The following is a 22,660-nucleotide window of genomic DNA, read 5'->3' as shown; positions in this document are numbered from 1 at the left end:
ACAAAATGAAATAAAAATATACAAGGAACCAACAGTGAAGCGAAGGAAACTGGGGCTCAAATCAATGATTTGGAACAGAAAGAAGAAATAACATTCAACCAGAACAGAATGAAGAAACAAGAATTCAGAAAAATGAGGAGAGGCTTAGGAACCTCTGGGACAACTTTGAGTGTTCCAACATCCAAATCATAGAGGTGCCAGAAGGAGAAGAGGAAGAGCAAGAAATTGAAAACTTATTTGAAAAAATAATGAAAGGAAAACCTCCCCAATCTGGCAAAGGAAATAGACATGCAAATCCTAGAAGCTAATAGAGTCCCAAAGGAGTTGGACCCAAGGAGGAACCCACCAAGACATAGCATAATTAAATTACCCAAGGTTAAAGACAAGGAGCTAATCTTTTTTTAATTTAATATTTTATTTATTTATCTTTAGAGGGGAAGGGAAGGAGAGAGGGAGAGAAACATCAATGTATGGTTGCCTCTCATATGTCCCCTGTTGGGAACTGGCCTGCATCCCAGGCATGTGCCCTGACTGGGAATCGAACCATGATACTTTGGTTCGCAGGCCCGCACTCAATCTACTGAGCTACACCAGCCAGGGCACAAGGAGCTAATCTTAAAAGCAGCAAGAGAAAAAGAAAGATTGACCTACAAAGGAGTTTCCATAAGACTATCAGCTGATTTCTCAAAAGAAACCTTATAGGCAAGAAGGGGCTGGAAAGAAGTATTCAAAATCATGAAAAGCAAGGACCTATATCCAAGATTATTCAGCAAAGCTTTCATTTAAAATGGAAGGGCAGGTAAAGTAGTTCTCAGATAAGGTCAAGTTAAAGGAGTTCATCATCATTCAGCCCTTATTACATGAAATGTTAAAGGGACTTATCTAAGAAAAGATAAAAAACATGAACAGTAAAATGACAAACTCACAACTATCAATTGAACCTAAAAAACAAAAACAAACTAAGCAAACAGCTAGAACAGGAACAGAATCATAGAAATGGAGATCACATGGAGGATTATCAGCAAGGAGAGGGGAGATGGGAGAATGGGGTGAGAGGTACAGGGAGTAAGAAGCATTCTGTAGGTACAGAATGGACAGGGAGAGGTTAACAAGAGTAAAGGAAATGGAGAAGCCGAAGAACTTACATGTGTGACCCAGGGACATGAACTAAGGAGGGTGGTTTCTGGAGGGAACGAGGGTTCAGGGCAGTGGGGGATAAAGGGGAGGAAAAAATGGGGCAACTGTAATAGCATAATCAATAAAATGTACTTAAAATAATTTTGGGTGATTAAACTTGTTTATTTTTCAGAGGTAAAAATATTAATGTCAACTATCATCTAAAGATATTTTGTCTTGAATCTTAAGGACCAATATAACTGGGTTACTTTGCTTTAAAATTTTTAAAACTTTTTGATTTTAGAGAGAGAGAAAAAACATTCATTTGTTGTTTCCCTTATTCTTTCATTCATTGGTTGCACCTTGTATGTGTTCTCACTGGAGATTAGCCTCACAACCTTGGTGTGTCAGGAAAACACTCTAATCAACTGAGCTACCTGGCCAGGGCCTGGATTATACTGCTTTTGAATGAGAGATGGCTGTGGGGATGTAAGGCTGTATTTTGGAACATCCTAGACATTTAGAGTTAAAGTGAGCCCTGGCTGGTGTGGCTCAGTGGATTGAGCGCCAGCCTGCTAATGATAAGATCTTCAGTTCAAATTCCAGTCAGGGCACATGCCTGGGTTGTGGGCCAGGTACATCTCTGTTTCTCTCTCTTCTTTCTCCCTCCCTTTTCCTCTCTACAAATAAATAAATACTTTTAAAAAATCAGCTCCATGATGTTTTTATACCAAATTAATATACTTTCTGAAATATGTGATAATGAATTAATGTATTTTCTGAAATATCTGACACCAGCCTGCATTGTTGAAAGAATATTAATTATCATAATTTCTGTTTTCATAGATTATCTTGATAATGGTAATAATAAAATGGCAATTCAGCAAGCAGATAAATTATTGAAGAAACATAGGGATCTTCATTGTGCTAAGGTAATTTCATTTGCCCTTAACTTACTTATATTTGGTGAATTATATATTGTAATCTTTAAAGGAGAAAAATGTTTAATCTCTTTAGTAGCTATTTTTTTGGATATAACTTATCTAATTTAATTATTTTATTTCCACAGTCTTTTTAGGCAGTGTTTTGCATTCTTAATATGACTGAAATAGGAAAGAATCTGGATTTGCTCTTATTTTTAGTAAAGTAGTTGAATTGACTAACAGCCTAGGCATACCTGACAGCTTATCTTGTGCTTTCACATTCGCTTTCTGGGGTTCGTATTTCCTTTTCATATGTCCTTTTCGACCTCATTTATCTTTTCTTCGTGTCAGGTTTTGAAGGCAATTGGTTTACAGAGAACTGGAAAGCAAGAAGAAGCCTTCACCTTGGCTCAGGAGGTGGCAGCCCTTGAACCCACAGATGACAACTCACTGCAGGCACTGACGATTCTTTACCGGGAGATGCATCGTCGTATGTTTCTTTTCATTGCTTTTAAAACTGAGCTTAAATTTTTGGATATTTCTGATTGATCTCTCTATTTGTCTGATTTACTTATCACTCGTGGTTTGAGTGGATGACAAAGGTGAAACAATGCCTTTACCACGATTTCTGCAGACTGGGGACAGAGAGGGTAATTTGTGTGTTTCAGAACCCTTGCTTGAGTGGGAAAGAGAACCTGAGTGTCATCTGTGGCATTTTGATTTGCTAAATTCGAGAGTTAGCCTCTTTTCCTTTTTTAACATGGGACATTTCAATAAAGAAAAAGAACAAAATAGCCTATAAATCCCATTGTAGTTATTACTCACCTTTAGCAATTATTGACACATGACAAATTTTATCTATGCCCCGCCCCTGCTAAATTATTTCTAAGTATATTCTAAATAGTCTGCCATTTCATCTGTAAAGTTTTTGTTGATTTCTTAAATATTTTACTGTGAACTAATACATATTTTTCATAATACATGTTCCAGAAGAATATATTTTATGACATACTAGACAATTTGATGTGGAATGATTAACATTCATGAACCTGCTGCCCAGCTTAAGAAATGGAGCATTGCCCTGGCTGAGTAGATCAGTCATCTTGATACGCCAACATTGTGGGTTCAGTGCTGAGTCAGGGTCTGTACAAAAAGCAACCATGGAATGCATGAATAACTAGAACAACAAATCAGTATTTCTCTCTCTCTCTCTTTCTCTCTCTCTGTCTCCCTCCCTCCTTCCCTCCCTCCCTCCCTCCATCTCTCTCTCTCTCTCTTCCTCGCTCCACCTCCCCGTCCTCAATCTGTTCCTTCTCTCTTTCTCTCCAAAAATCCCCCTTCCTGTCTCTCTCTCAAAATCAATTTAAAAAAAAAGCCCTAGCTGGTGTGGCTCAGTGGATTGAGCACCGGCCTGCAAACCGAAGAGATGCCAGTTCCAATCCCGGTAAGGGCACATGCCTGGGTTGCAGGCCAGGTGCCCAGATGAGGGGGGTGTGAGAGGCAGCCACACATTGGTGTTTCTCTCCCTCTTTTTCTCCCTCCCTGCTCCCTCAAAAAAATAAATAAAATCTACCAAAAAAAGGAAACATCAATTCTAAGAATGCTTCTTATGTGTTCTTCATCAATTTCATTTCCTTGTTTATCTCCCAAGAGGTACTTGCTGTCCTGAATATTTTTTATTCTCTTGCTTTTCTTTAAGTCTTTGTTTTTCTGAGTAATGAATTGTTAGTTTTGCTTAATTTTGAACTTAACCTAAAAAATTAAATGCTGTTAAGATCTAAGTTATACTTCAGGAATGAAAGAAAACCCTATTTCTCTTTCTCTTAGCGGAGTTAGTTACAAAACTTTATGAGGCGGCTGTGAGGAAAGTTCCCAATAGCGAGGAGTATCACTCTCACCTCTTCATGGCCTACGCCAGAGTGGGCGAGTACAAGAAAATGCAACAGGTAACTGGGTCTCCTGACCTCGCGGGCTGGGGGATTTGCTGCCGGGTCAAAGTCTCCTGTGATTTAACTGCAGTGGTATGTGGACTATGCATGTGTATTGTGTATTTCTAGAACTGAACTGTGTATTAGTGTGTGCAGACTGGCCAGTTATTTTTTTGTGAGCGTGTTTTAAAGACAAACTGTTTTTCAAGTTTTAAAAATGTTTTATGTGGGGAAGTTTGGTTGTTCCTCCTTTATGGCCTAATGGTATGTGTTCTTTGGTTCTGATAAGTTGGTGCCAGAGTCCCCTGTCAGGTTGCTGTTACTGCTTCAGAAAATGGGCAGAAATTCCAGAGCAAAAAATGAACAGATTATAAAAAGATTAACTTTAAAGTTTGCCTCTAATTTGTAGTTATTGAATTGTTTATAGACTGATGAGATTTTAAAATGTGTCAGGGGGAAAAAAGATCCCCAGCTCTTGGGGTACCTAGTTTTTTTGTCAGCAGATTTCAGGTGTGTCGCTTGCACGTGTGTGAAGGAGCCTCAGCGTGGCCACGTTCGGACTAGCGGGTGGGTGAGGCGGACGGCTCAGAGAAGCAGGCCTGCGCTGATAAACCCATCAGAGTTAGGATGTCAGGCTAGTATTTTGGGGGAACTGCTTTGCTGTGTATATTACACACACACATAAAATATCAAAAAGGGCACGTTCATTCAGTAGCAATATAAAGGCGGATTTTGGAAAAAAAACATCTGCCACTTGAATGGGTTTTATTTTTGTATAGTTTAACTTTACATCTTTTCAGAGATATCACAGTTTTTCATCTTGATTTTTTGGAGACATTGCTGTAATGTGGCTTAACAGTTACAATTTCTTAGTATATTTTACCCATATCTTGCTTTGCATTATTTCAGTCTCACGCGTTGGAAGAACAGAGTACTCTAGTGTTACATGTTACAGAGTGGAATGTTTAATTTTTGTTCTGCCTTTGTTGCTGTTTCTGGTAGTTACAGTTCCTTAGTTATATGTATGTTTTTAAATTTTTTGTATGTTTATTTCGATAGCAGTATATTGGTCTGGGATAATAGGTATTTCACAAGTTAAATGTCATATTTCTTGAGGGTGAGGGTTTCTGTTTCATTCTCTGCTGAGTCTTCAGCTCCTGGAATAGCACCCACACAGTAAACATTTGTTAAATGAGTGGTTTGCACAAACTGGTGGAGGTAGTGGGGAGGAAGTCAGAGGATCTGAAAACGTAAGGACTTCTGCTGCCCCAAGTGACGTCTCCTGGCAGGTAATTTTGAAGACCACTTGGAATGGGGAGTTTCCAGTCATTTGATGGTGACTAGACGTTCCTTTTCCCTAAATGACATCCCCATTCTCTGAGTCGCCAGTTTACAAGCCATGTGTTTCAAACTTGTCTCTCTTCAAAAGCTTTCTGTATCAGCAGAGTATTAGTGTCTGCAAGACGATAGGGTTTGCACATGAAATTTTTGTCTTTTATATTAAAAGTTCATATTAATGTTATATCCTATTTCTTTTTGCTTCTGCATGTCGTTATAAAAATGTTTTCTTTCCCCAAATTATCAAGTAAAATTAACACTTTACATTTCATTCCTCCTGACTTTGGTGTTGCAAGGAGGGACCTCACACGGACTCGGACCCCCCCCCCCCCCCCCCCCCCCCGCCCCCCNGGACCCCCCCCCCCCCCCCATCTCCAGGGTGTCTCGGGTCTGCCTCCGCAGCGCCTCCACTGTCTCTCTTCTGTTTGATCTACCTCATCCTGGTTTAGTTCCTCATTGCCTCACCTCTTCTTCTTTCCTAGTTTCTTTCTTCACCAATAAAGTACTCTTGCTCAGAGAGTGTACGGCACACATTACTCCTTAGGGCTCCCTTTCGAGTGCCTTACGACGAAGGTTCCTCCGTCTACCCTTCAGTCCTTTCTCTCCTACTCAGTCCTTTGTTTAAGCCGGATGTCCTGCTTGATCTCGTCAGCATGTTTTTCTCCAGACTCATTTTGCTCCTACCTTGAATTGATTCACTCGCCTATTCCCACCCCCCAAACACTTGTGTTTGTGTCTGCCTCCTTACCCCCACCTTTGCCCATTGACATTCTGTTTGACTTTCAGGGTCCATGTGAAAGACTGCTACTTTGGAAAAGACTTTACTGATAAAATTCCCTTCCCCAACTTTCCCTTAAAGGAAGAAGAAAGGAATAAGCAAACTTAACCTTGCCTTCCTTAGATACACCCCAGCCTGGTGTTTTTGTATGTGACGTTTATGTTTATGCCAAGTATATCTTAGTTGTTTGTGTATTTGTCTTTTCTTTCCCTAACTTTTAAGTGCTTTTGGGACTGGGGCACAATCTTTGTATCCTTGGCAGAAATAGGCATTCCTGCCCTGACCAGCATGGCTCAGTTGGTTGCACATCATCCTGCAAAATGAAAGGTTGCTGGTTTGAATCCCAGTCAGGGCACATGCCTGGGTTGCAGGCCTGGTTCCTGGTTCGGGTCCGGAGAGAAGCAACTGATCAATGTTTCTCTCCCTCTCTTTCTACCTGTGTTACCCTCTGTCTAAAATATAATAAATAAAATCTTTAAAAAAAAGAAATAGGTATTTCCTTCTACTTAATAGAGGCTCCATGAAATTTTTAAACTATATTGAAAATAAGCAAAAGATTAAAAAAATAATAACCATGATAATTAGCTGACAGTTTATAGTATTGATTTCTAATTGGCTAATTATGGATAGATTCTCAGTTATGTATGAACAGATCTGTTTTGCTCTTTGTTGCCTTGTCCCTGCTTTTAAGTGTTTGTATATTGTACATTTCACAATGAAAGAGTTCAGTTCTAATTAATGGTATCTTGAAAGACCCTGATTATTTTCTTTACCTAAGAAATTTTTTAATTATGTGAGTAATCTTTTCTAACTTTGAAGTTTAACTGTATTGTCTGCATTTCTTTGTTCATTTGTTTAACTGGTTAGTGTAATATCTTCAATAAAGTTTGTTTACTGGTGTACATTCATAACCCAAATTTTGTATTTGCTTTGGTATTCTATTGGGACTACATTGGATTGCAGTATTTTTAGAAATAGTTTTTTTAAAAATTATTTACTCATTTATTGATTTTAGAGAGAGAGGAAGGAAGATAGAGAGATGTTGATTTGTTATTCCATTTATTTATGCATTCATTGGTTGTATGTGCCCTAATCAGGGATCGAACCCGCAACCTTGGCTTATCTGGAAGACACTCTAACTAAGCTAGCTACTCGGCCAGCTAGAAATCCTGGGTTTTAATTTGAGAAAATCTGTTTCAAAGGTGAAATATTCCTGATATAAAAATTCATGTTTGTGATGACCTCTATTTCTAGTCAGTAGAAAATACCCATTAAGACACTAGGCATTTACAGTGACTGGGGTATGTAAACGTTCTGCTGTTCTCCTAGGAAACTTTTTGCCACATATCTAGATCATTAACTGCCCTCTCTGTAATCTTTTCTAAATTGTTTATGGCTCTCTTTCAGGCTGGCATGACTCTATATAAGATTGTCCCCAAAAACCCTTACTACTTTTGGTCTGTGATGAGCTTAATTATGCAAGTGAGTATGGCATTCAGAATGGGATTGAGATTTGTTTTTATTTTTGTATATAGATATTGTCCTTAATGTGTTTTATGAACGTCTGGGTAATGTGTTGCAGCATGTGTCCAACAGGGACTTTACAGGTCATCAGGTGACTTTCCGAGTTGGGGAGTTCTGGTGTTCCTTAGGAGTTGCTGTATCGGTCTATCTGTGTGCAGTACAGACCATCTTCTCCCGGAATATTAGGTCTCTTACTGGGTTACGAGCCCTGAAATGTTGGATGTTTTGACTTGAGGTTTGTCTAAGACAATACTGTTCGTTATTACACAGGTGTTTGAGCTAGGTGACCTTGTTTTATTGCTTCTGCTTTCTGAGCCTCTGTTTGCTCTTTTACAAACTGGAGATGCTCATCTCCCAGAACTACTGTAGAACTGAAATGAGATATGATACAGGTGAGGATGGGGTGGGGGTGGGTGGGTAGGAGGAGTTCAAATGTAGCATTTGCCAACAGAGAGGCTCTGGGTTTAGACAGGTCTGTGTTCAAATACTGCCTTCACGGTGTTTTGAAGAGTGGAGAATCTCCTAACATTTTTTTATGTATAAGATAAGCATAATAGCTACCCTAAGAGGTTGTTTACAAGGTAAATGATTTCTTAGTAGAATCTAGCAGTGTTAAAATTATTAATACCATGCATTGATTTTAATTATAAATCTAAGCTAATTGTAGCCAACAGTAAGCTGTATAAACAATTGGCATTTACCTTTTTATATGTGAGCATCTCGGAAAAATATCTGAAAAGGTTTTCTCTCTAAACACTCAATGATACCCTTTGTATATAGAAAACAGTATAGGCATACCTCCCTCTTAACCTATTTCTAGAAAAATTTGTGAATAACTTATTTAAAAGTTAGGTCATATTGTGTAAACTCAGTACTTCAAGACTATGTAGGATAATGAATTTTTATTAAAGCAATCTTTTAAAGCAAACCGCTCTAATGTATTTTCTTGGCAGGTTCAAATTGACAGAGTAGAATGATCATTATGTACTGGAGTCATAGTAATGGTCAGCATAATATAAGCAGTGGAAGCAGGGAAAATTTAGAATGAAATATTTATTTTTTTCTCTTCTAGTCTATATCAGCACAGGATGAAAACCTCTCAAAAACTATGTTTCTGCCCCTTGCTGAGAGAATGGTAGAAAAAATGGTGAAAGAGGACAAGATAGAAGCGGAGGCTGAAGTGAGTAATTTAAGTCCTACTTTTATATTTACATGATTGTGTCACTGCTACAATATTATGTTACAATATTATGAACTGTTGCCTTATTCCAGTTAGAGAGCTGGCTTTTCACTCTTGCCCTTTGTGTAAATGTGAAGCTTTGGGAGCCCCCAGCCTTTATGTAATAAACACGGAGCTGTTTCAGCAAGTATCCTGGCCTGAGATGCATCTAGATAAGGAAGATTCTGATGTCTGATTCTTATTGTCAGTTACATCTCACTTGAAAATAGCATTCTTTTCTGTTCGGTCACTTTGAAAAAACATACACAACTAGTTTGAAAAACTTAAAAAAATATTTTCCCTTTTAGGTTTTTAAATTAAAGTTGACATTCAATATTATTTTATTATTTTATAAAGATTTTTTTTCTATTCTGTAGAGAGAAGGAAAGGGAAGGAGAGAAAGAAACATTGATGTGTGAGAGAAACTTAGATCGGTTGCCTCTCGTACACCCCAAACTGGGGTCTAGCCCGTAACCCAGGCATGTGCCCTGACCTGGAATCGAAACGGTGACCTTTCGCTTTGTGGAATGACCCAATCCCCTGAGCCACACTGGTCAGGGCTCAATATTATTTTATGTTAGTTGCAGGTGTGCTGCATATTGGTTAGACATTTATATAGTTTATGAAGTTACCCCCTAGTGAGGTTAGTACCCATCCAGCACCATGTGTGGTTGTTGCAATATTTCTGACTGTATTCCCTGTGCTGTACTTTGCATCCCTGTGACTGTATTTTTGTTGTTGAGAAGTTTCAGTGCTTGCACTTGTTTGTTTTTCTGTAAGGTTGAACTTTATTACATGATCCTGGAGCGTTTGGGAAAGTACCAGGAAGCCTTGGATGTCATCAGGGGGAAATTAGGAGGTAATTTTGGAAGTTTTCTTAAAGTATTTCTCCTGTTTAAACACAAAGAATTTTTATTGTGAAAAATTTCTTCCTCATACAGAAACATAAAGATATAAAGACATAAAAAAAAAGTAGGGTGTGATCATTTTATCATTCGTCCAGACTTTTCTGAGTTGCACATTTATTTTAAAATATTTCTAAAATTGAATTTATTGGGGGGACATTGATTAACAAAATTATATAGATTTCACGTGTACAATTCTATCATATATCATCTGTGTATTGTATGTTCACCACCCCAAGCCAAGTCTCCTTCCATCTCTGTTTATCCTCCCCTTACCTCCCCCACCCATTTCCCCTGTGGTAATAACTGTACCGTTGTCTTTGTCTATAAGTTTGTTTAAAAAATATTTTTTATTTATTTTATTTATTTTTTATTTTTTTTATTTTTTTAAATATAGTTTATTGATTATACCATTACAGTTGTTCTATTCCCCCCTTCATTCCCCTCCACCTGCACACTCCCTCCCCCACTATTCTCCCCCCCTTAGTTTATGACCACGTGTCTCAAGTTCTTTAGATTCTATATTTCCCCCACTATTCTCGTCCTCCCCCCTATCTATTTTCTACCTACTGTCTATGCTATTCTCTGTACCTTCTCCCCCTTTCTCCTCCTTCCACTCCCCTGTTGCTAACCCTCCATGTGTTCTTCATTTCTATGGTTCCACTCCTGATCTAGCTGTCCTCTAGGTTTGCTTTTGTTTTAGGTGTGGTTGTTAATAACTGTGAGTTTGCTGTCTTTTCACTGTTCATATTTTTCATCTTCTTTTTCTTATGTAAGTCCCTTTAGCATTTCATATAATAAGGGCTTGGTGATGATGAACTCCTTGAACTTGACCTTATCTGAGAAGCACTTTATCTGTCCTTCCATTCTAAATGAAAGTTTTGCTGGATAAAGCAATCTTGGCTGTAGGTCTTTGGATTTCATGACTTGGAATACTTCTTTCCAGCCCCTTCTTGCCTGTAAGGTCTCTTTTGAGAAATCCGCTGACAGTCTGATGGGTACTCCTTTGTAGGTGACTGTCCCCTTATCCCTTGCTGCTTCTAGGATTCTCTCCTTCATTTTAGTCTTGGCTAATGTAATTATGATGTGCCTTGGTGTGTTCCTTCTTGGGTCCAACTTCTTTGGCACTCTCTGAGCTTCCTGGATTTCCTGGAAGTCTATTTCCTTTGCCAGACTGGGGAAGTTCTCCTTTATTATTTGTTCAAATAAGTTTTCCACTCGTGGCTGTTTCTTTCCCCCTTCTGGTACCCCTATAATCCGGATGTTGGAACGTTTAAAGATGTCCTGGAGGTTCCTAAGCCTCTCCTCATTTTTTTGAATTCTCATTTCTTCATTCCTTTCTGGTGGGATGTTTTGTTCTTCCTTCTGGTCCATTCCATTGATTTGAGTCCCAGTTTCCTTTCCATCACTATTGGTTTCCTGGACATCTCCCTTCATTTCAATTAGTTTAGCCTTCATATGTTCCTCTAATTTGTGACTGTAGTCTACCAATTCTGTGAGCATCCTGATAAATAGTGTCTTAAATTGGGCTTCTGAGAGGCTGGCAATCTGTTGGTCGCTTAGTTATTGGCTCTGGGACTTTGAGTTCTCCTTGTACCATCTTTTGGGCTGTTCGTGCCTGTTAAGTAGCAGGATCGGAGCCCTAGGTTTTCACCAGAGCAGGGCAACTCAGTCGCTGGGTTGTGACGTTGTATGTGGGGGCGGGGTCAAAGAGGGACAATGGCTTCCCTCTGCCGACTGCTGCCGCAACCCCCACCGGCACCGCACCCACCACCGTCACCAGGCCCACGCGTTTCGTTCCACTGCACGCGAGTGTGCCACCACCGTCAGCCCTCCACCACTGGGTTTGCCCCCTGGGGCCTGCGTGGTCCGTCTCACTGCGCGCGAATGTGGACCTTGGTCAGTCTGCCCCGCACCCGACTGGTTCTGGGCTGCCTGCGCGTCTAGCGCCTAGGTCGGGGGATCTGTCCTGCCCGACCCAGCTTCGCTGCTGGCTCCGCCTCTCTTACCGTCCTGTTGAATGGTTTGTAGCTGTCGGACTTCCATATAATTCCTTTTTCTGGTCTTTGGGTGTGTCCTAGTTCTCCAAAACTTTTGTTGTATTCAAACTTGGTTGTGGGAGAAGGCACAGTGTTTCCACCTATGCCTCCATCTTGGCGGAAGTCTAAAAAATATTTTTTAATTGAAAGTAACTTGGGGATTCATACAATTCAAGGAATGTGAAAGGTTCTACCTTCTGCCCTCTGGGTTCTTCTCCAGTCACGTGTTCTGTGTATTCTTCTAAAAATACGTCCCCTCCCCACCTTCCTGTTTTGCTGTACCTGGCCCATGGAGTAATCTTACTCAGTTAGCACAGTGTTTTCCTTAAACTATTTTTTTCTTTAAGATTTTGAATGTCAGTACCTCTAGTTATGATTGCTGCTCTGGTGCAAACGTTCTTGTTCACCTGCCTGAACTGTGCAGGCGTTTGAGTTTGTGGCCTTTGCTCTGTGTACTCCTGTAGCCATTGTTTGGGGCTTTTTAACTTAGCGCTGAGTCTTAGAGATACACCTCACTAGGTCACTCTGTAACAACGCCCGGTGTGCTGTCGCATAAATGCAGGGAGTTTAGTTAACTCGTCCTTGATGGATGTTTAGGCTCTTTGCAAGGAACATCTTTGCTACGAACCTGATGGCCCCCGGGAGGTGACAGTGCGCATCCCCACGCTGGGTACTTCCTGGCAGTGCGCCGGAGGGCCTGTCTGTGTGCGCGCCTACCAGCCCGAACTGGACTTCGTAGGTTTCTCCATCTGAGATAAAACATGTCTTATACTCTTTAATTTAATTATGGGAGGGATAATGATTTTTCATTTAAAAGTTATTAATCTTTTTTGCTTCTCCGAACTGCTTTTCTTTATCCTTTTTATATTTCTAAAAATTTGATTAAGGTTACTGATTTACAAGAGCACTTTTACATGTTAAAAAAGTTCGGTGTTTTCCATTGCCATGAAGATACTTCTCATTTTGTTGAAACCCTGGTTTGTACAAAGTTCCTAGACTGGCTAAACCATGCCCCTATTTTGGACATTTATGACAAAGATTTTTGGTTCCTAACTATTTAAACATTTGATGATTTTCTCAGGAGACATTATTGGAAATGCCATTATTGTTTCATTAAACCTGCTTTTTAAAAAATTGTGCCTTTACAGTAATTGGGGGTAATGAATCGTAGATGAGTAAGCCCAGATCTTTTATTTAGCAGTCTTTAAAAACCTTTGTTTCATACATGTACTATATGTCCTTTACTGGACTGTGAACAGTCATGAAACTGTGCACAGTTAACTACCCTAACTACATAAAATACAGGAGGAGTTTTTCTTTTTTTTAAATTTTAGCCTTCTTGCAGATGAGTACAAGTCAGCCTTTCTCTTTTTACTCATCTGGATTTTAGTTCTGCAATATATGTAGCTAAAATTTAGATTCTCTGTAGGAAATTCATAATGTAATTGCCAGTATCCTTAATCTGCAAATCTGTTTGAAAGGGACATGGTGGATTTAGTTTGGTCAGAAGTATAGTCTTAGCTTTTCTGTTCTCAGCTGTTGGGAAAGAGTTGGATTCATCTCTGTTTTTTATCTTCTTTCTGGTGTCTTTGTCACCTGCTCATTCCATTCTAGTCCAAGCTTGTTTGATGTTTTGGAACTGTATGGGGGTAGGGGGGGTCTGTCTGTGGACTAAATAGACCTGTCCCTAGATTCTGTTGGGATTTTATAAGTGTATCCCACATACTGGAGCCTAAACTCAATGTATTCTGGATGTGTATTTCACAGAAAAAATATTGGAAAAGTTTAATATCAGAAACGGACTTTTTCTTTTTTCTCTTTAGAGTTTTTTACTATTGGAGAGAGAGGGAGCGAGGGGAAAAGAGAGGGAGAGAAACATCAGTGTGTGGTTGCCTCTCACACACCCCGTACTGGGGACCTGGCTCACAACCCAGGCATGTGCTCTGACGGGGAATCGAACTGGTGACCCTTTGGTTCTCAGGCCAGCACTCAATCTACTGAGCCACACCAGGCAGGGCAGAAATGTACTTTTTTGTATTCAGCAAAATAATTTTTAGTAAGATAGTAGTTTGTGTATAATGGTGGCACAGTTTTCTAAGAGAGTGGATAAGAAAATGTGGTATTTTCCTTCTTGTTTTTGGGCTTTATGTTGGTTTCTGAGCAGAAGTGAAACTAGCTTACCAACTATTACAACTTTTAATTGTAGAGAAGTTGACCAGTGAGATTCAGAGTCGGGAAAATAAATGCATGGCTATGTACAAGAAGCTGAGCAGGTGGCCAGAGTGTAATGCTCTTTCCCGGCGCCTCTTACTGAAAAAGTGAGTAGCTGCTTTTTTTTTGGACTGGAGTCCAGAGTGGGGCTTTCAGGCGTCAGCATTAATATGTTCTGTCTGTGGGATTTCTGGGCATAAAGTAAAATCTTTTAGTGGCGTGTCCTGGCTATTTGTAGAAGTTTTTGATGAACCGTCATCTTTTAATAGACTTAGTAAGCCTTTAGAGTGAACCCTGAAAATCATTTGTCAAATTTGATATTCAGTGTTGGTCTAAAGGAGAGACCCTCTCCCCCCATTTAGGAAGTGCTAACGTGGGGAGTTTTCTGTTCGGAATATTCGCTTTTCTAGCCCTGGTCATTTTATTGAAGGAAAGAGTAGTCTCTCAAAAGTTTTTTCTTTGAAATGGCCTCTGGAGTGTGGTCCCTTTGGGGCTGCAGAGAAAATCCAGAGGGAGGGGTAGGACTCTCCTAGTGAAATTTAAAATGTAGCTTAAAAAGTAAGTTTCTTGGTTTCTACGGCAGATGTGTCACAACTTGGGTTTAACCCTGTGTGCACCATTCAATCTGATTTTAGCTCAGATGACTGGCAGTTCTATCTGACTTACTTCGATTCTGTCTTTCGATTGATTGAAGAGGCCTGGACTCCTCCTGCTGAAGGTGAACAGTAAGTTGTCTTCTTTTCAGAGTTACAGTATCACTTTTGTTGTTGTTTTGTATTGTAATTTTTTTCTTTTATTTTACAATGGCACCATCTAATATGTTGTAGCAAAAGAATTTCATTATAAGCTTTATTGAATTCTCTTTTCTGGTCTCAGTAATTTATCCCTTTCAAAGTAAGATTTTTTTTCTCCATTTAAAAAAATTACAAAATAAAAATTATTCCAAAACTTTTCCACTCTTCTTTTAGGAACCAGGTAGAGGTAGTTAATCACTCTGCACTAGTGATTGCCAAAATTGGGAGGAATCATATGCCATGTCACCTACCAGAAAATGCTTACAGCTCTCTTTCCTTCCCATTTGTATTGCTTTATAATGATTAAATGCTTTTTGCTTTATTTATGTATTGTTCAATTATAGTTGTCCCCATTCCCCCCATTACTCTGCCCCTTTTTTTAATTTTTAATTTTGTTTCTTCAAATAAGTTGGGTTTGACTTTAATTTTGGAATGGACAGTAAAAGCACAAAACACCTTTTTGTGTGTGTTTATACTCAGCTCTTTAGAGGGAGAAGTACATTATTCTGCAGAAGAAGCTGTGAAGTTCATAGAAGACCGAATAACAGAAGAATCTAAAAGCTCTCGCCATCTTCGGGGACCACATCTAGCTAAACTGGAGCTGATTAGACGTTTACGGCATCGAGGTTTTAATGATGAGTACAAACTGGGTAAGAAACTGTAGTGATAAGTTGGGAGCCCTGGAGAAGATACAGGCGTGCTCTCTGTACTCAAGTTCAGTGTTCATTGTCTGAGCCCTGCAGCGACAGAGTTGTATGTGGGAGGCAAATGTCTTCATAACCTGAAAACATTTGCTAATGAATGGACTGCTTATAAAATTAGCCCTTAATCTCTCCCCAGCCATCAAAGTCTTTGTCAGACATTTTTTTTGCTGACCCAATAGTAATGTCAAAATCAATTTCAAAGTAAAATAGCCAGTTTTGTAGAAAGTTTCAGGATTTCGTGAAGCAGATAAAAAGTTTCTTGAAAATCTCCCAGCACCCACACTGATGAAAGAAAGAAAATCAAGAGTTCCGGGCAAGATGGAGGTGTAGGTAGAAACCCTCTGTTTCCCCTCACAACCAAAAGGAGGATAACAACCAATCTAAAAACAATAAACACCCAGAAGTGCTAGAAAATCAAACTGCATGGAACTCCTGACAACCAAGGAGTTAAAGAAACGGTCAAACAGACCAACCAGATCAGTAGGAGGAAGATGGACAGAGAAAACTGCAAGGCAGTGCACCATGTGTGTGGGGATCGCTTAATGGGAAACTGAGACTCGGAGCTGAACTATGGACTACGGCGGGGGTTGCCACAATGGGAGAAACTCCCATTTTCACACAGGAGTTTGTTAGAAAGAGGGGCTAGAGCCCAGCAAGCAGTCTGCATGGTTCCCTCTCTGACTCCTCCCCAACAGGCAGCGCCACAGCACAGCAAAGAGTGTTGCCCTGCCCTGGTGAATACCTAAGGCTCTGCCCCCTTACAGTGTAACAGGTGTGCGAAGACAAAGAAATATGGTCCAAATGAAAGACCAGAGCAAAACTCCAGAAAAAGAGCTAATGATGAAGAAATAGCCAACCTGTCTGATGCAGAGTTCAAAATATTGATAATCAAGATGCTCACAGAACTGATTGAGTTTGGTTGCAAAATGAAAGAACAAATGAAGACTACCCAAAGTGAAATAAAGCAAAATGTTCAGGGAACCAACAGCTACAGGAAGGAAACCAGGACTCAGACCAATGATTTGTAACAAAAGGAAGAAATAAGCATCCAACTGGAACAGAATGAAGAAACAATTTTAAAAAATGAAGATAGGCTTAGGAACCTTTGGGACAACTTTAAACGTTTCAACATCTGAATTATAGGGGTGCCAAAGGAGAACAAGAGCAAGAAATTGAAAACTGATTTGAAAAAATAATGAAGGAAAACTTCCCCAATCTGGTAAAGGAAATAGACTTCCAGGAAGTCTAGGAAGCCCAGAGAGTCCTAAAGAAATTGGACCCAAAGAAGAACACACCAAGGCATGTCATCATTAAGTTACCCAAGATTAAAGATAAAGAGAAAAGCAGCAAGAAGAAAGGAGAGAGTTACCTACAAAGAAGTTCCCACAAGGCTATTAGCTGATTCCTCAAAAGAAACCTTACAGGCAAGAAGGGGCTGGAAAGAAGTATTTGAAGTCATGAAAGGCCGACCTCTAAGATTGCTCTATCCAGCAAAGCAATCATTTAGAATGGAAGGGCGGATAAAGTGCTTCTCCGATAAAGTCAAGTTAAAGGAGTTCATCATCACCAAGCCCTTATTATATGAAATGTTAAAGGGACTTATCTAAGAAATTGAAGAAGATCAAAAACTGTGAACAGTAAAATGACAGCAAACTCAAAACTATCAACAACCAAATCTAAAAAATACCAACAATGAAAACAAATACTAAGCAAACAACTAGAACAGGAACAGATTCAGAGAAATGGACATCACATGGAGGGTATTCAGTGGGGAGGGGGAGGGGGGGATGGGGGGGTACAGGGAATAAGAAGCATAATTAGTAGGCATAAAATAGACGGGAAGGTTAAGAATGGCATAGGAAACTGAGAACTCAACTTGTATGTACAACTCATGAGCATGAACTAAGGGGAGGGAATGCTGGAGGGTTGGGGGTGCAGGGCGGAGGGAGGATAAAGGGAAAATTGGGGAAACTAATAGTATAATCAATATAATATAATCTGTTCCCAGAGACATGCGACTAGGAATTGGGACCTAAAATTTTACAGGAATCTTGGTTAAAATCTCTGCTTCTTAAATCTAGTACAGTTTGAGAGCATTTTACTTTTATTTTATTCTTTGTTTTTAATTTGAGGAAAAATAAAATGAACTGGTAGCTTTCTGCATTTCTATGTTTAAGTATTTATAATAGTGAGTAACCTTGTTGGAGTTATTGGCCTGTGGTTCTTCCCATTTATTTTCTCTTTTGTTCGTGTTCCTATTAGCCAATATTACCTTTCATGTAATTAACATTTGTTTGATACTTCTGAAGTAGTTCAGGAACTATTGTGGAGAAAAGCATGTTTGTTTAATGTTTGCATATTAACTTAAGTCTTTATTTAAACTTTAAAGAAAACTTTTTAACTATTTAAATTTTAATTGAATGAAAAGCTTCACATTTCCTAAGTGTAATGATAGTAAACTGAATTTGTAAGATTCTGTTCCTTTTTAAAACATTTTTCTGTTTTTAACTAGGAAAGATATCTTCTAGCCCTGCTTCTCATTCTCATTCATTCTTACTCAGCATTTAAGCAAAATTATAATTTAATTGAAATAAATTATTTTCAAATCAGACTTCAATTAGAAATTGCTTCAGTCTATGAATAATTTAGTGATGTTTTTTTTTTTCTCTTAGGTGACCCAGAAGAATTAATGTTTCAGTATTTTAAAAAGTTTGGGGATAAACCTTGCTGTTTTACAGACCTTAAAGTGTTCGTCGACCTCTTGCCTGCTACACAGTGTACAAAAGTAAGTACAGTTTGGAATTCTGCCGGGTGCCTGTATTTATTGTAAGTGGGTTAAATGTTTGCTTTCCTTTCTAAGACGTGCGGGAGTGGTGAACACGAGATACCAAGATAACTGCTCCGTCAAGTATTCCAGGGGCTATCAGGTTAAAGGCATGATTTCTTGTTAAGTTGAGCTACATGAGAATAAGCCCCTGGTAGGTAGATAATTAGTCTTCTTTTTTGTTTTAGTAGGTGATTTGGAGATAATTGTAGATTTCTATGCAGTTACAAATGAAATAATACAGAGAACTCTGTATACCCTTCACTTGTTTTGCCCCAGTGGTAACATATTGCGTAATTATAGTATAATATCATAATTAGGCAGTTGACATTGATAGTCCACTGACTTCATGCAGATTTTACCAGTTTTGTGAACATTCACTTGTGTGTGTTTAGTGTTTTGGTGCTTTTAGTGCAGTGTTTAGCACACGTGGATTGTGTGACCACGACCACAGTTGAGATACAGGACAGTTCACCACCAGGGCCTACTTTAAAAAAGCAAAACGAAACACTTTATTTATTTATTTTTAGAGAGAGGTGAAGGGAGGGAGAAAGAGAGGGAGAGAAATGTGGGTCAGTTGCCTCTCCTGCCGCACCCTGACTGGGGCCCACCCGCAGGGCTAGGACTGGTGTTTTTTTAAGTTCTTGCCAAATTTAACTAAGTAAATACGTTTAATGCAAGATGTTACCTTGGGGAGAAACTGGGTGAAAGGTAACTTTCACCCAGTAGTAGCATATTACTACTTTAGTTATACACGACCCTTTGGCTTCTGTTCTTTTCTTACAACTGCATGTGAATCTACAATCATCTCAAAATAAAAACTTAAAGTACGAAAGCAATTTAAGGCCACTGACATCCCGTAACTAACTGTTCTTTTCTGTGCATGATGTTTCTTTTTGGAACGCATTTGTGTGACCGTGTGATGGTGGGTTTGTGGGTTTGTTTATGGTCATCCACTCTTAATCTTTTTCATTGCTACATTGTAATGTTGCTATCTTACAACTTTTGAAACATTTTTACAATACTTTTAATCTCTGTATATAGTACATGGTGTTGACCAAATACTTTGGGCCATTAGTGAATGAGAGTGCCAGTTTCACTGGAGTTTCACCAGCAGGATGTGCTGTTAGAGATTTTTTTGTCTTAGCTATTTCGTAGATAGAAAATGGTATAATAAAGGGGTTTTAATTTGTATCTTTTCCTTGAAGACTCTTGCTAGGCCATTTCAGTGTTCGTTAATTATGACCTACTAAAGACTGCTTCTGTTTTGAGACCTGTCCTGTTTCTTTCCCCCCCACTCTGCAGTTTATTAATCAGTTACTTGGAGTTGTTCCTTTGTCCACACCAACAGAGGATAAGCTGGCACTGCCTGCCGACATCAGAGCTCTGCAGCAGCATCTGTGTGTGGTGCAGCTGACGAGGTTGCTGGGCTTGTACCACACGATGGATAAAGATCAGAAACTGAGTGTGGTCAGAGAGCTGATGTTAAGGTACCAGCATGGACTGGAATTTGGTGAGCAGCCTTGTAAAATGTGCTGTCGTTCTCAGGTCTGCTAAGACTTAGAAGTTAGTTTTTAGGTTTGTTTTTTGTTTTTGTTTTTAAATCACTCACAGCACCTGTTTTTAGTGAGTTTGGCAAGGAGATTATTTTGTCAGGTGCCAAGACTATCCAGGTAATAAAATGCAAAGCCTTTCTAAAGCTTGGAGTTTTGTTATTTTCTTCCACGTTTTATTTCTAAAAAATTTAAGTATAATTGGCATACCATATTAAGCTTGGAGTTTTAAGTAATTATAGTTGTCCATATTCTTCCTGATCTGGTGAGCTAACTCTTTCTCACATTGTGGCTCATATGAATTGCATAGTTTATGATAATTGTCACATTTTCTGCTTATCCATCTTACTATTCATAATATACAGACTATGTAAGTGAACAAAAGGAATGTAAATTGTGAGATATTTAGAAATAAATTACCTTTTCAGATTGCTAGATATATGTGATAAAATATCAATTTTCTGATTAGATGATACTAGTATTTCTCTAACTGCATTCTAAAAAATTAGGTGAAGGAATGAGCATATTACTACTTTAGTTATACACGACCCTTTGGCTTCTGTTCTTTTCTTCACCCAAAACATTCCAAATCTTGCTGCTTTTCCTGTGGGACCACTTCAGGTACCGCCTCTGTTCTAGAACCCTTCTACTCCGGCTGAGTCTAGTCTCGCCTTTTGAATCCTTTGGTTCATGGCTTGTATTTTCTTCTGGTATTTACCTGGTTCTTACTGTTGTCTTTTCCTGTCTCCTCTCCCCCTTATCACTTTCCTGCTTTAAGAAACTTCTTTGGAGCTGTGATAGTTAAATAAGTGTTAAATACAGATGTCTTTTCCCCTCATAGGGAAATCCTGTTTGAAAACCGAATTACAGTTTTCGGACTATTACTGTCTACTCGCTGTCCATGTGCTTATTGATGTATGGAGAGAAGCAGGTAAGGAACAGTCATTTCCGTTTAACTTTATTCTTTTTTTTTTAATCGACTGTAAGTCCATGGACTGATTGCATAATCCAAGAATTTCATTTATGTTTTTAGGTTTTTCTTTCTTGCCCTTCTTCAGGGTGCTTCTGGAAGAACCCAAGTCTCCATGTATCCCCCTCCCTGAAATCAGGAAAGTCTTAAATCAGTGGATATCTGTTCTGATTTAAATGGTTCTGAATAATGAATAGTGACTAAAAAACCTATTACAAAGTTAGAGTAATTATCAAACGGAGAAACTGATTCACAGATAAATGTGTAGGCCCGTGGATTGGAATAGCCCTTTTATTTACTTTAAAAAAAGGTATATGTAGGAAAAGGAACTCTTTGGAATACAGTTCTGGTTAGTCCACCGAAGGCAGAAATACAATACACGGTAAAGGAAGCATTATGAGCCCTGAAGCAGGAGAAGGGTGATTCAGCAAATGGCATCGAGACAGCCTTTTCTTTAGGTCTCACCCTTCCTGACATGTTCTCAGATTAGCAGTTTTGGGGAAAAAATAACTCTAGATACTTATTGCATATTATTCACTAGAATAAACTACAGAAGAAACAAAGGGCTGGGGAGACAGTTGTGTGCAAGGTGGACATGAGGGACCCCCCTGAGGGACCCCTGCCCTCATGGATCGTTCTACAAAGCACTCCATTTTGATACTGTCATCCTCAGGCTTGAAGTTCACCAGAGGTACCCTGTTTTTCAAAGGGCAAAGGCCAGTCTTTATAGGATAATTTGCAGTGTATTTTTATAATCCAGCTCTGCCTACGTCTCCAGAGTCTTATGTATTGGGTTGGCCAAAAAGTCTGTATAGCTGTTTTCCACAAGATAAAAGACACAGTTTTCATTTTCACCAATAACTTTATTGGTTTGGCTATTTGGAGTGTGCCGGCTATTCCCCACATGGTAGCACGTTGATTGTTCTCAGTTACTGTCTTGATTTGGCCGCTGCCGACTCCAACTGGTCTACCTGTGGAGTATCATCCAGCGAGAAGTCTCCACCACAAAACCTCGCAAATTGCTTTTGGCACGTTCGATCAGTCAGAGCATCTTCTCCGTACACTGCATAGAGCTTTTCTGTGTTTCAGCTGTGTTGATAACTTTCTTGAAATAGTAAAGCATAATATGCCGAGAATGTTGTATATTTTCTTCCATCTACAGTATTAAAATGGCTACACAAAAATTTACCAGTTTGATTTGTTTTTAAATGCACGCTGCTACGACAGCTGTCACAACACAGTCTGACAGAACTGTTTCAAATGAAGTCAGAGACAACTGAGTGCCACTAGAGCCATCGTCAGAAAAGAACCAAACTTTTTGGCCAATCTAATACTTACAGTACTGAATCCTTCTTGTTGTTGCTACTATTGAACATCATATTACCTCTCTTTGAAATAACTTTGTTACCTCCTTCATCAAATGTCTACTGAAACAGTGCCTCTGATAAGCCTGTCTTGATTTCACCCCCTCCCTCATTGCAGATTTTTTGCCCCTTCTGAACTTTGTGTAGGGCGTTGTGTATACCCATGTGACAGTATTTGTTACACTGTTGTACTGGCATTCAACCATGGAAGCTCAGTCTGTTTATTAGAGTATTTGTTCTCTTAATCCCGGGGTTCACAAGGTTGCTTTGGGCTGTGATAGTCATCTCAATGTAAAAATCATTGATGAACTAAGTGTTTAGCAGTTTGGTCCCTACTCACTACCCTTCCCGCATACCTCTAACATTCTTGCTCATAGGACTATGGCTGTGTTAATTTCTTGTTTTTTGAGCAAAGATATCTGACTATCTAATAGTAAAGGCTAACATTGGTTGTTCATCAGGCACTTGAA

The 22,660-nt window shown here is 39.2% G+C and overlaps 1 protein-coding gene across 1 annotated transcript in view; it reads left to right on the top strand.

Annotated features, from left to right (window-relative positions):
* Positions 1–22,660, top strand: part of NAA25 (N-alpha-acetyltransferase 25, NatB auxiliary subunit) — a 59,702-nt gene that overhangs the window by 9,436 nt on the left and 27,606 nt on the right. The window contains exons 2-13 of the mRNA XM_037052126.1: positions 1,963–2,048; positions 2,391–2,529; positions 3,867–3,985; positions 7,491–7,565; positions 8,680–8,787; positions 9,607–9,685; positions 13,977–14,088; positions 14,617–14,706; positions 15,256–15,425; positions 18,152–18,264; positions 19,609–19,816; positions 20,698–20,787. Of these exons, the coding sequence (XP_036908021.1) occupies positions 1,963–2,048; positions 2,391–2,529; positions 3,867–3,985; positions 7,491–7,565; positions 8,680–8,787; positions 9,607–9,685; positions 13,977–14,088; positions 14,617–14,706; positions 15,256–15,425; positions 18,152–18,264; positions 19,609–19,816; positions 20,698–20,787 (1,389 nt within the window). The remainder of the gene's footprint in view (positions 1–1,962; positions 2,049–2,390; positions 2,530–3,866; positions 3,986–7,490; positions 7,566–8,679; positions 8,788–9,606; positions 9,686–13,976; positions 14,089–14,616; positions 14,707–15,255; positions 15,426–18,151; positions 18,265–19,608; positions 19,817–20,697; positions 20,788–22,660) is intronic.

Source organism: Sturnira hondurensis, unplaced genomic scaffold, assembly GCF_014824575.4.
Source record: "Sturnira hondurensis isolate 20B ecotype Veracruz unplaced genomic scaffold, ASM1482457v3 Scaffold0007406, whole genome shotgun sequence".
Classification (NCBI taxonomy): domain Eukaryota; kingdom Metazoa; phylum Chordata; class Mammalia; order Chiroptera; family Phyllostomidae; genus Sturnira; species Sturnira hondurensis.
Note: the sequence above shows the minus strand (reverse complement) of the source record. Positions and strands in the feature narration are given on the sequence as shown.